This window comes from Pinus tabuliformis, chromosome 4_2 (assembly GCF_031772625.1).
Source record: "Pinus tabuliformis cultivar Carrire ecotype Pingquan chromosome 4_2, CPIR1, whole genome shotgun sequence".
Classification (NCBI taxonomy): domain Eukaryota; kingdom Viridiplantae; phylum Streptophyta; class Pinopsida; order Pinales; family Pinaceae; genus Pinus; species Pinus tabuliformis.
In genome coordinates, this window is record NC_142304.1 from 1,102,887,745 (window position 1) to 1,102,902,300 (window position 14,556).

Genomic DNA, 14,556 nt, shown 5'->3' on the forward strand with positions numbered 1-14,556 from the left:
TATTGATCTACTAGGTGAGAAGGGCATAAAAATCAAGGCTTCCAATTCAGGAATTGACGGAACAGCTACAACACTTTCGCCCAGGAAATTTTGGTAACAAATTTCAAGGGTGATAAGTGGATTTAATGGTTGTTATTTTATGCTATAAAATTCTTTCATAAGAAATACAATTTCTCTCTCACTGGTTTTTCCTTCAAGGTTTTTTTCCAAGCTCTTTGAACCAAAAAAACAATATTAAATTTGTGCGATTGCTGCATTTATTCTCAGAAAAAATTGAAAGAGTATAGTAGGCTTATGTGTTTCATATTTTAGCAAATATTCATGTTTGAAAACAGTAGCAAATATCTATGTTGGGTTGGGCATTAAACTGACGTGATTCCTAAAACTGAAACCAGGCTAGGCCTACAACTTTCTAGATCTTCAGTAACTCCATAGAGAGTGTTATCCTCTACAATGTCCCAGGGTGAGGAGGAGATCGAAAGAGGTAACTTCAAACCACTTGCAATTCAGCAGCAAGCCCTGCTAAACAAGAGAGGGATCTCTCTAAGGATTTCACAGTCAATGACTGGAAGAGAAATGAATTTTATGCTAGATATAAAAGTTTTAGTTGAGTTTTGGAAAATTTAGGGTTTTTACGTTGCTGGACCAGAGATGAGAAAGAGCAATTAGTTAAAGGTCTCAAAGGTTTGCAGTAGCAGGAATAAAGAGGAGCAAGATAGCAATGTCTTTCGATGGATTTAAGAGTTTGGTCGATGTAATGTAGGGTCTAAAAAGCTTAGAAGGTCATAATGAGCAATGAGCATATTACCATGAATTCATTAATCTAGAAGAAGAAATGCACAGATATGACTTTCCACATAAACAGAGCTGTGAATATAAAGAATTTTGCCTATATCATGTTAAGGGAGATGGATTCATTCATGAAAAATTGATATAGAAAGAAAACAAAATCACAAACTCACTAGACATGTATTCCTGAAAAATAGTTGCAACTGTGCCTTGATTAATTGTATTAAAGCATAAGACACAAGTCCTTTCCTTTAAAGTCGAACCCTTCTCTCTAAATGAGAAATGATACATATAGACTCAAACAAACAGTTTCCCCACCTTTAGGGGTCGAATCCCTAGGTGTTGGAACTGTTTCCAACAATCTCTCAGCAAACAAGTGAGAGTGAAAAGGTCAAAAACAAACTCTTCTCTTAGACTTCAATTTGAGTTTTGCTTCATTTATGAAGCCTAATTAACCATACAAACAACCTATCATGCCTATTTATTCATGATTACATCATCTAGACTTAGAACTACTAAAGTTACATCATTAAGTTACCTTTGACCAAGTCAAACTAGAAAACTGACAAATTATACAGTGGAAATTTTAATTGAAAATTCAAAAAATTGCAGAAGCGCAACACCAAATTTGATTGCACTTTTAGATGTCTTTTTGAAGTCAATTTTGAAATCTGAGAGAACGGTAAACTAGCCATGTTTGTGTAGTTTCCCGAACATCTTGAATTTTTTTAAATAACCCATGGGAAGGCCTTCAAAAATTGATTTTCCCAAAGTGTCTCCAAAATCACAACGCCTGTCAAAAAGAGGGGCAGAATATTGATTTTTGACCCCTTTTTTTCATTTTTCTCAAAATCTGAACCCTGCTAGAGAAATCTCATGAAATGGATTTTGACAAGAAGCCACCAGCTTTCCAAAAATGTAAGCCACTTGTCATTTGGAGCTCTGAGGAAAAAAACTAGTGCAATTTCTGAGTTTTGTAATAAAATTCACCAAAAACCAAAAATGCTTAGAAAACTCCCAAAATTGGTCCAGAAGTGCAAAATGAGGTATGTTATGCTCTCATGAATGCTTCAGCAAGCATCTCCAAGTTATCCCTCTCATTTTTGTCTTTTAGGGTTTCATTTAGCTTGTTTTTCATTCGCTTGAGCTTGATGTTGCAAACCATCTTTCTGGTTTGGTTGTGGTGGTCCATGTGTCTCAGTAGCTGGTTGTCTCTGTTAGCCTTGTCAGGAAGCTGCTCTAGATGAACATTGACCTTACCTACCAATACTCTTTGTCTTCACTAATTTCCAAAGCAATTATGTCTTCAATGTCCAAGACTTCATCCAGTAGATTTAGTTCTTTTTCTTTCTTCAATGCCCTTTTGAGACCCTTTCTTCTTGGCTTCTTCTTTCCAACTTGCTTTTCTTGTTCATCATGTTCATCATGCTCTAACACTGCTTTACCTTTGTGTCCTTGTTTCAACATCTTTGATTGCTCTTTCTCCATGTTTATTTGTTTGGCGTTAAGCTGACTATTTTCTTGCTCAAGGAAAGAAATGATGAATCTGGCCCTTGCCAAATTGTCCATGAGCTCTCTGATTTCGGAATCCTTCTCTTTGATAACTTGTTGCAAGTTTGAAAGTTCATCTGTTGCCTCCAAGTCAACTAGTTCAAAACGATGCTCAATTACCTCCTCATCGTGTAAATGTGATCCATCTTGTGCTGATGTAGAAGGTTTGGCCGTTTTCTCCACTTGAGAAGTAAACACAAGCCTTTTTCCTCTCTGATATATTTTAGTCACCTCAGGTCTAGCTGCCTTGGGAACTTCCTCTGATTTGCTTGATGACCCTACCTCCATATGTTGTGTTGATGTGTCTTGATGATGACTTGATGAAGTAGTTTCCTACCACTGCTGTTAGGGTCCTATAATTTATAGGATCCCATTTTGTAAATACTTGTCAATCTGCCAATGATTTCCAAATAAAAAAGAAAAATAGAATAAAAATTGAAAAGAGGGTACAAAGAAGAAAAATAAAGCTAAAAATAAAAGTATTGCAGAAAGAAGAAAGATTTAACCCCACCAAAAGAAAGAAAGTCAAAAAAGAATAATACTGTAAGTGTTGCAAGTCCAAATGCCACTACTCACATCTAGTTTTTACTTCCTTTCTGAAAAATAAAGTTGTGTGCAGCTTGTTCAAAATGCCACAATCAGTAGCTTTAGTTTAATCATATTGTTTAATCATGATTAGATTTCTTTAACTCTCTGTAAATTAAATAGAGAATAAAGGTTTATCCATCAGTTTAAGCTGGGTAAATCATTAGTTAGGTAGGAAATGGCATTTACTCAATTGTTTAATTTGGGTCAATAGGTGAAATAAGGGATAGGTTAGATTGTTTTTCTTTCTGCATAAAAGAAAATAAAAATGGGTTTGCTAGTCTAAGTGCACCCTGGTGATCAAAATAAAAAATGCTAGTCTAGCTAAGAGTATGTTGATTAGGTGGTTTTCTTAAATATTAGCATGCATGAATTTTATCCTAAGTTTGAGGACATGGCAAAAAAGGGCAGAAGTGCATGCTATGCATAATGTATTTCAAAATATTTTGTTGTTAACCCCTTATCCTAAGTTCAACGGATAAATATGTGTGCGGGGATAAATTACTTCATACCTTATATTTCCCCCTTATCCCAAGTTTGAAAAGGAAATGATAAATGTGCAAGTGGACAATTATTTTTGTCATTTGCGATTAAACCTCAGTCGCAACCACTACCTCGAGATCTGATCCCCCACTCCATCCACAACCCTAGTCCTTTTTCAGCCCCCCTTCGCATTCTCCCTATACCATCAGGGGGGGGTCCAAAAGGTCGTGCCCGGCCCTACCCCCTACGTGGCGCGTCGGGTGATTTCGCACCCCCTCCCGACCGATACCGCTTACTGCCCATCACCCCCTCTGGAAATCGCCAATCCCTTATCCGTTCCTGGCGCGCCCCACCACTCTCCACCTACCACCTGCCAAGACCGTTTTGCCAATTAAATTCCTTCCCGCTTAATACCCATTTCTCATTTAATTTTTCCTGAGCAACCATTCAGTAACGGTCTCGCGCCATTTCCAACGGGACTCTGTCACAAATGTTTAAATAAATCCAAAGCCCGTCATTCTCAATCTTTCATTGTTTCTGTTATTCATAATTTCTTGCAACAATCTCCATCAGAGCTTCTTCGCCACCAGCACTTTGACATTCACCAACCTGCCTTTTCTTGTTTTGCCTGATAAATGGTTATCGTTTCTGAGCCCGGTAAGCCTCCTCTGCATATTTATATTGTTCAGAAAACTTCTACAGTCATGCCTCCTAAAGATAAGACCCAAGACAAGGTCATTAACCCTTTAATTCCACCTTCTATAGATTTGGATCATACACCATTAGCAGACAGGGATTACAGGATAACTGAAACTCTCTGTGACTGTGATTTCCTTGAGTTGTATTGCTGGTTAGAGGATAAACACACTGATAAGACTGATGAGATAGGACTCTTGGAGTCAAACCTCCCCCACTATATCTTTCCTTTGACATTCCAAGCCCAGAATTTACCAGAAGATGACAAGCTTGTTATGTCCCTGCCCAAAGAGCCATAATTGCCCCAATAGGTGACATTGTTTTCACCATTACAGTCAAATCTATTGACCAAATGATGCTAGCCCCTTCTGTGCCCTCACCTAGCTTTATCAAAAGCTTGATTTTTCCACCAGAGCTAGAAGAATCCTCCTTATCCTTCTTCCATTTTCTCTGATCAGGCCAAACAGATTATTTCCATCCTGTCTTACATTTTAGGCTATCATTCTGATTAGTGGGTAGATGAGCCCATTTTAGGGTTCCTCTCCACATTTTCCATAGATAGCAAACCCTCTACAATTTTCAATTTTAGTCAATTCTTGGCTGACAATATCCATGAGCAGTTCATTAAGTTTCCTACAGAGCAAGGGTTTAGTTACACCTCTGTTTTAATTTACATGTTCATCTACTATCAAGCAGAAAACTTCAGTTTTGCATTGTAGAAGTTGGATGATGCAGGGGAGCAACAACCAATGATCTTTTGGACCTCATTGGTCATGAAAGAACAGCAAGAATTCACCTACAAGCAATTTGTAGAAGACTTTGTTCATCCAGCTATGAACATTCTCTATAGTGCAGTGCAGCCCAGAATCAATGAGGATATCAAAAGAATTCTGCATCTATCAAACCAAGAAAAGACCAGAGATTGGTACCTGTATCAAAACTACACAGAGATTAGAGTCTATGGATGTGAATTGGCCCCCTATAAACTCCCCAAGTACCTCCCAATGAGGATCTTTGCACTAGAGTATATCAGGAAGATGTTGAACTTAGATGACATCCACTTTGTAGTGGCCAAGAAGAAGGCACAATTCAGAATTAAAACACAGGTGGGGCCATTTGTATGCAACACAAGGGCAGCAGGTGAAGAGGTAGATAAGATACTAAAGGAAATGAAGTTCAACTTGAGCTTCACATGGGCTTATGACCCCTGTGGCATCATTTCAAAACTCAGAGTGGACAATAAAAACACTCCCTACATCCATACTTTTAGGCCAGACATAGAGCAATATGCCAATCAGTTGGAGTGGGCAGAAAATACCCTACAGGAAGCTAAAGAGCAATTTGTTTCCACTTCTAATTTGCAGACTCCTGTTCCTCGGGAAAAATCTAGCAAAAGGCAGAGGGAGGAAGGGTCATCATCATCAAATCAACATCTTGGTTTTGCCCTCGAGGTATGTATGTGATATTAAAAGAATCAAAATTGTCAATTAAGCTCCATACCTCACGCTGGTACCTTACGTGGTGTGGTGAATTGCAATGTATCTTTTCCCTTACCTGATCCACGGTTATCTGTGAGTCACCAAAAACTTTAAGATTTTTTACCTTCATATCAATGGTTTCCTTCAGGCCCTACAGCAAGCCTTCATATTCTGCTTTATTGTTGGTGCATGCAAATTCCAACCGGCTGGCCATCAAATGTTGGTTCCCTTGCGGGTCAATGAAAATGCTCCCAGCACCTGCAGCTTCAAGGCAGTTAGAGCCATCAAAATAGAGTGTCCAAAATAAAGAGTCTAGTGTTACATCAATTGAATTACTTCCTATGAAACTAGTTCTATTATCTACTATATTACAAGGTGGTTTATCAGTTGGATTACAGGGAGAGCTTCCAACTGTGTGTTTATTGCAGTTTCTTTAGTTGTTTCTGCATGGAATTCTCCAAAACAGGTTTTTGTGGCACAAACATTGAAACTATAATTCCCAGGGATAGAGTTGATGAGCATTACAGGTTCATTGGGACCGTTTAGCTCCGTCACTACGTACTTCATGTATCTTTCACGATCAAATCTCAGCATCTCACCCTTCCCCTTCTAAGGCAGCAAGAGATGGGACCAATCAGTTGAGAAGTATCCATTCAGTTTCGCTGACCAATCCCTACCAAGCAGCATTCCATAAGCCTCGGGTATATCGAATACCACTATATCAATGACTTGTGTGTATTGTGGTTTAGCAGTCATCCGAATCAATACATGTTTCAATTCCCCAATTACTTTCACATTTGTCCGGTCTAATTGCATGATTCGAATTCCAGTTTTCTCAGGTATCACATGAAGGCTTTTAGCAACAGCGTAAGGCATCACAGTCGACGAGGCACCTGAGTCTACCAAGCAATTGTGCAAATTCATGTTGAATATTTCGAATGTGATAAGGAAAGGGGGAGTCATGGATTTAGATTTCCTTCCTATCATGGGTGCACTGACATCTTGGGGTTTTGATTCATTTTTGAGAGGGTGGCTTCCATGGATGCTGGCTTTTGGGCTGTGTTGGGAGTACTAATAGGTCTGGACACTGACTTCTGGGTTTGGCTGCTCAGGATGGTGGGAGCTTTGCAGTTCCGCTCATTCATAGCTTTCAAGAGCAGATCTCTTTGCTGTGTTAATTTCAGCAAATCAAAGTATGTGATATTAGCCCTAGATTTCTTAAGATCAACCACAATATTGTAATCAATGTTATAAACAGGATAGGCAGAGTAAACATATCGGTTTTGCCATTCTTAGGTGGGAGTTTACCATTTTGAGTCGCCTTCGTTGCGGTGGGAGATGCATTTTCTTTCTCTGGATGGTTTGCCACTAGCGTATTCTTGGACTGACCACTAGGTCTACCCTTCTCAACAGGGACTTTGGGAGCGGGTGCCCTCACGGGGTGAACCTCTTTCTTGGTCTGATCTACAGGGTTTATCATACCCGCCAGTGGCCCCTTGCTTCGTGTGTGGATTTCATTAGTGTGGATCTCTGCCAAACTGTCTCCTTGATCATCATCGTTCTCGTTTGCATAGAAATCCCACAGTACATTGATTTGAGATTCTTCTTCCAAGGGCTCCTCTACTTGGTATTCTTCCTCATCTTCTTGTCCCGGCTTTAGCTCCACTTTAGGTTCTTTGTGGTTAAGGAGCGATCCGATAAGAGCCAGCTCTTCTGTATTTAAATTACCTTCAGTGGGTGGAGCAAGCAACGCAAGTGGACCATGACCACTTTCTGCATTCTCACGATAGAAAGGTTTAAAGGTTTTTTTGTTGTTATACTCTCTTACACTCCCGCTTGTACTCTCTCCAGAATTCCTTTTCATATCGATGACTGTATTTGTCAACTTCTTAATGATCCGATGCAGACCTTCTACATTTGTGGTATCCTTTTCTTTGGTTTCAGCCCCCTTGTTATCACTCCCATTATTCTTCTTGGATGCCTGAGAAGCTTTCTTTTCTCTGGTTGTAGGGTGGCATGCTGTGAGACTGAGCATTTCATTCTCGACCTTTACTGCTTCATCGATAGCACCTTGTAAGGTTTGTGCGTTACTCCTCTTGACCCACATCGCAGTAGGGACAGGGAGAGTAGTGATGTAGAATTCCATGAGCACCTCCTCAGTAGGTCTAGTTGTGGCTGGTATTCTATTGAACAAGGTGTTCAACCGGATGTTAAAATCCCTGACCTTTTCTTTGGTTTCCATTTTCAAACGGGATAGTTCTAGAACTAAGGTCGCAAGAGTTTTGTCATCGCCATACTTGTCTAAAAAGGCTTGTTGAAAGGCAGCCCACGAAGTGATTGATCATGTTCTCAAGCTAAAGTACCATGTGCAAGGTGCACCAATCAGGGTAAAAGGGAATAGGTGACAAACTATATCTTCATCAGCTACCCCGAGCATGCGCACGGCCAGGAAGAATGAATTAATATGGTTTTCAGCGGTGTCTCCGACTCAAGGTCGAATTTAGGCAGTACCTTTTCTGCATTCTTGGGTAAGGGATGTTGTTGCCCAGGTACTGCTATGACGTGCTGCGCAAGCCAGGGAGGAAGTGCTCCTGGAGGATGTGAGAGTTGGTTTCCACCCGGTTGAGGAATATTAGCCATATCGGGGATAGGGATGTTCTCGTTGAGGGTTTCTTCGTTAGGATTTTCCAAATCAGGCCAGGGATTGCCTTCAGAAGGGGAATCCTCAGGGATTTCTTCCCAAGGAGAGTCGATACTCTGCAAAGAATCAAGCACAATATCTTCAAGAGAAGGGGCTGCAGATATCTCTTTGTTTATGTGGTAGACCCTTGGTTTTCTTTTTGCTGTCAGAGGTAAAGATTGAAAGATAGGGAGCTATGATAGGGAACGAGCGTAAGCCCGAGTAAGTCTTCTAACTCGTTGTTCCTGAGTGACAAGATACTCCCACAATGTTTCTTCTTGGAAATGAGGCTTTTCGGAATGAGAGGAAGGGTCCTTTCGACCTTCACAATCCATGTATTACTCTTTTTGAATCCATGCGTGGCACTTATAGATGAAATCTTGAAAAGTCGTGGACGGCGGTTCAGGCCCTCCTTCTAGCGCCAATTTGTTGACATGGCGACTTTTCACTATGCCAACAAGGGGAACTAACCCTAAAGCAAACCCCAATCAGACCAGCTTTCGTTTGGAATGGCTAGTTCCAACGGGTTTTAAGGGACCCCATAAACCGTTAAATGAGTTGAAAGATTGCTTCTGGGAAGAAGGCTTCAATTACATCAACAAAATAAAATAGCTTACCATTATGTATTAAATCCTATCTGCACTCTTCTAACTACTCTCGTCTATGTCCTAACTATCTTAATCTGTCCTGCAGGAGCTTGACAAAGAGAGGTTAAACATCATATATGAATTTCAAGTCTAAATGAATCAATTATTGGTTCATGTAAGAACAAGGTTGCATTAATACTTAATTACAATCCAATCATTCATACAAGAATACACATTCCATTTCATGGAAGAGAAGCTTGCAACTGATGTCCAACAGAGTTTTGAATCAGCAACCTTTCATGATTTAACCCTGATATTGAATCATATTCAAATAACCAGGCACAACCATGAACTGAAAGTCATCAATATGCACAAAACAATTATACATTTGCATTTATACCAGCGACAACATGCTTATCAAAACACATGATAAAAGAGGAAAATAAATCTAAAACATCGGCCCCTTGTTGAGCTAAACAATCTCTATTATTCACAATAATCAAAGTTGTCCATCTCAAAACCCCAAAAAGCCCATATCTCCTATCTGGAGGTAATACTTATACAGCTCAAAATGACCCTCCCCCCACTGACTTTTCACCTCCTTTCTTTTCATTACACAGATCTGAACATGCAAAGGACAATGGTCCATGAGGTTGTTGACACGTCGAAGTCATCTTTACTGGAGCGTTCTACTTCCCAGGGGAGGGACAGAGAATGACTACATATCATTTCATTGCACTTGTGTGGGATGGCTATTATTCCATGTCATTTCTTGAAGGAAACTGAAGATGTCGCGCTCATCATCTCACATATGGCATGCCTTGAGGTTTATTTGGCGGGAGTGACATCTCGGTGGATCAGCGCTGCGCTTCCCTTTCGACACAGAGCGTGCCCCCATTATGCATTGTGGCGGTTCATCCCCCTTTCTGCAGACTATGCTTTTGCAATATCGAAACTCGGGGTGTAGAGTTGTCATCTTGACATACATCGCCTTTATCTGCTACCGAATCCACTCGAATTCGCCCGCAGAGATAATGCATATTAGCAGTGATTATGAAAATATGATAAAAAAGCCCAAGAACAGCTCTTGTCATCATTGAAACTTTAAATGAAAAGGAGCAATGAAATCAAAAGGAGCGAGCGTGAAAGAATCGCCCCTGGCTTAGCCAACGTCATGCTGCGACCGAGTCGCAATCGCACATCTCAACGGGCAATCATGTGCCATATCACCCCTACCGGATTTCCTTTGAGAACCCGGATCTTATAGAAAACACAGGAATACACGGAAAAGACCGCGTTTGACAACAAGGTTGGATTTCAAAATTTATAAGCCCGGACGCATAGTTATCGGCGGGCCCGCTTCATCGAATTAGACCTTATGCATAAGCACTAGACCTCGTCGACAGCGATTTAGTGATGGGGGAGGCGGACCCGACAACATATATATTCTGTTTAATAAGATCGACAGGTCCGCCAAATCGCATATCGTAATGTGCACAAGCCTACGACCCCGCCGATTGCGATATGCGACGTGGCAGGTCCGCCATATCACATTGTGTTTTGTATATGGTCCTGGGCTCTGCCAATATGTGATATGCGATGGGGGCTCCAGAGCCGAAATTTTATACTCTCGAGTTAATGACCCCGGCGGATCCAGTGCACTGTGGTTGCGTTATGAATAACCCTTCGGTCTTGCCGATCGCGATATGCGATGCGATTGATGGCTTAATGCATCGCAATTATTCATGATAAACAAGCCTTTGCCCTTGATCAAGGCGACGTGCGATAAGTAATAAACAGGTGTGTTAAACGTGTTTTGTGAAGCATTTCCCTTGTGAAGAGTTAAAAGGGGGATAAAGATGCGATAGAAGGGTTTGCGTGTTAAGTGCACGAACGGCCATAGTAAAGGTAGGGGCGATTATATGTGCAAGCATAAATATACCATGAATACTTATGAGTATTGAAACCCTTGAGGCAGAGACTGAAGAAAGGGCTAGGCTGGGTTACGAATGAACTATGCAACAGAGATTTATTAAGGGGGCCTTAACCATTTAGACATTGAAGATTTGGCTCGGAAAAGAGTTAAAATCCTTGGATAAAACAGATCATTCGGAGGAGTGTAAGATCAGTGTCTAGGGGACCCATTCAAAATTGCTACTAGGGAAAATTTTAATACGGTGGTGCTTGTGGCCACAACAAGTTCCCGTTTCAAAGTTTACATTATTCTTAGTAGAAAGGGATGTTTAAGGATTAATATCTCGTATTATTATCATCCTATTCCATAACCAAGGATTCCTGCCAAGTGTAAGGTTGGAAAGGGCCTACGATAAGCTCACCATAAACATTCCACAACATGTAGCACATGTAGACCTTAATTACGCCACCCTCTCACATGATCCCAATATTTGACTCCAATCAAATTAAAATTCCACCCTTCATCTCCCACGCAACACCTATGGAACAACAATCCCAACAGTAATGACGGTACCTTGTTCTAATTTGCCTTGGGCAAGCTCCCCTGTCATACAACAAATGTATTTGCCCTCCAGAACTGCCTCCAGCCAAATTTCCCCTCTTGTGCTTTCCCTTTCATTGCTACTTTTTTATTACTTTATCATTTTTCTATACCCGAGACTCAGACTCCCATGGACTACAGGGATCTTGCCTGCCACCTGTATATCCCTAAGCCATCATGAATTTGAATTCAAGGAAGTAAAATGGAGTATTAAGGAGGTTGAAGACTATTTACCCAAGCTCAAAGGCAATTTGAGGTTGGGTATAGTCATGTGCACTATTCTTCAGCTAAATCACATATTAAACTTTCTGGAACATGTGGTGCAAGGGCAAGGGATTAGTCATCCTTCTTCATATTTGTGGTTTGCCTATCTGCCTCCAAGTAAGGACTTCCTAATTTCTAGCCGCTTAGGTTTTGTTAGCCTGGCTCTAGCTCAATGATTGATCGGGTATCAAAGGCACATAAATTTGCAAAGGCACCTTCCATATACTATCTCAGCAATCAAAAACACTTTTAATACTTTGATAAAGTTTATATCAATTTTCAAGTATAGATGTATGGACACAATCATATGACACTACTATAGGCCTTTCATAGATTCATCAAGATAGGTGGAACTAGTATGTTCTAGATGATGATATACAGTTTGCGGGATCCTTTTGCTATGTACCTTTTCCTGTGTGCTCTAGCGACAAGCTCATAATAATATAAACATTTTCCAGCTTTTTTTAAAAGAAATAATAATAAATAAATATTTGTACCATGTGGATAATTTAAATAAATAGCAGTAGTTGATTTCTTCAAAACGGCAAAGAATTTCAATCTTTGAATTGTATAGGGAGATCAATTTCAATGAGTATGACAATTCCAAAATGAAATTTTCCATTTCTCCCCTTTAGTCAAAGATTGAATAAAGAAATGGCGACTAAAGCAGTGGTTCGGCTAATTGGCTTAGACGAACCCAAGGTTATGGGGAAACCCAAAAATCTTGATGCATCATGGAGAAAGAAGGCAAGCAATTCATTTTTGAGCTCCCTTGTCTTTAGTGTAATTATAGTCATTAAGATATCAAGGCAACAAAAAAATCATTTTTGTATGACAAGCAATAAGATATCAACATGAAAAATGGAAAACATATATGATAAGAATACCTGGTTTTCTCTTTCAATCCCTTTCAATCTGCTCTCCGTATGCAACTTTTTATTAGAAAATTTTTCCACCTGAAAATGACAATAATGCATTATAATAAACTCCAAATTCTAAGCAATATCACTTTAACATTTTTATTTTTATAACCTTCATGACAAGTTCAATCAACAAAATTTACAACGTATATCACCTTTATCGAATATCTCTTAATGCAAGTTGTGAGAAAAGAAAATATAGAACACATAATAGTGTTATCATGCATTGCATTGTCATGGCACCGTGGAAGCCTTCAAAAGCCCAAATAAGATATGTTAGTAGTCACTAACTTTGTGGTATATGTCTGTTGACAATTTGCCTAGATTAAAACCCTTCACATGTGTTGAAAAATAATGTAGCTATGGTCGGCATTTTTCATTGCAAACATAAAGAAGAAATTAATATTTTGGTCTCCTACAAGTCAGCTCAACTAGCCCTACCAGTTGGCTCGAAGAAGGTTTATATGTCAGCCCCATTAGGGCTAATTAGCCCTCACATGTTGCCTATATATAAGAGCTTGTTGGCTCTCACTTCATCCAACCAATTCATCAAGCATTCAATCTGCAATTAGAGAAGCAATACCACGAATGTGAAGGACAAGAGGATTACTACAGTTGTGTTGACTTTCTCTTCGTATCTATATTCACTGAATTTTGGCTTGGGCTTATTTGCTTTCATTCTACCGTAGACTAATCGCTTTGAAGGATGAAAACCTCTGAAAAGTTCGTTGATTCTTGAGACTATTATTTCTTGCCTTTTGCAAGGCGTTGACTTGGTTTGACCGAGGGTTTCTGACAGTGAATTTAGGCTCATCTTTTGTGGAAATTTCAAGACTATTTTCAACCTCTTGTGACAGAAACCTAAGGCCAAATTTTTGGCCTCTTTGTGCAGACCTTATTCATTGGACAGAAGTGGACTATCTCTCCTTCTATGAGCAAACTTTGATTGGTATTTCATTGTTGACTAATTTGGATTTGTTGGCACATTCTGATGTACTATTGATGGACAAAATCTCTCTCTCATAAGAAAAGAATTTCTTGGGTATTGCCCTAGTTGTGAGCCTAATTCTGGTGTCTCTTGTCTCTTGCTTACTGTCTATTGTTAATTGTCTATTGTGATCTCTATTTGTTGCTCTTGTTAAAGGATTAATGGTTGAAGTTTTTCTTGTATAGCTACTTGTTCATTAAAGTATAAAGAAGGAATTGTTTGCATCAATAGAAGTAATTATCAATTGTCAAAAACTATTCTAGTCATTGCAACACTAGAATTTCATAATTGTGTACCTTCTATAACGTAAAGGGGCACGTTGTTGATTCGGACATTTTAAAAGTGTATTCACAATAGATAGAGTTGCTATCAACAAAGGGATTATTAGTTTTTCACTCAAGACTGAGGAACCCAAGCTTATCCCCAATTTGAGAACCATTACCTTGTTGAAAGTCTCATACAAAACTTTGATGGCAATTGTTTTGGCCACACTTCTGTAAAAATATACCATGTGCATACAACTTTGCTATAATGACCCATCTCTTATTATAGGGGACACACGAATATTAGCATGCATACAAAGCATCCATATGATAGCCACATATGCATGCATTGCATGTATTACACTAGTATACATACTGGCTAATATTGGAAAATGTCTAAGTTTAGGGTAATGAATTGATTATCGAAGTAAATACCTAACTCACCAGAATATAATGAATATATCAAGTGAGGTACTTGATATGTATACCACCATTATATATATATATATATATATATATTGATATCCAAAAATAATAAATACAATGATTTATGAATTTTATTTATTTAATTTATAATTTAATGTAAATAAAGTAATTTATTTAATATACAAATAAAGTAATTTATTTAATTTTTAAATAAAGTGATTTATTTTATAAATAAAGTAATTTAATTAAATTGTAAATTAAATAAAATGAGATAGTGTTAGCTCATAAACTAAATAAATAATTGTACCAACGCTCCATTACATTTATAAAT

The 14,556-nt window shown here is 39.0% G+C and overlaps 1 protein-coding gene across 1 annotated transcript in view; it reads right to left on the reverse strand.

Annotated features, from left to right (window-relative positions):
* LOC149173511 (uncharacterized) overlaps positions 1–14,556 on the reverse strand; it is a 148,575-nt gene that overhangs the window by 72,894 nt on the left and 61,125 nt on the right. The window contains exon 6 of the mRNA XM_089426719.1: positions 12,516–12,584. Coding sequence (XP_089282845.1) covers positions 12,516–12,584 — 69 coding nt within the window. The remainder of the gene's footprint in view (positions 1–12,515; positions 12,585–14,556) is intronic.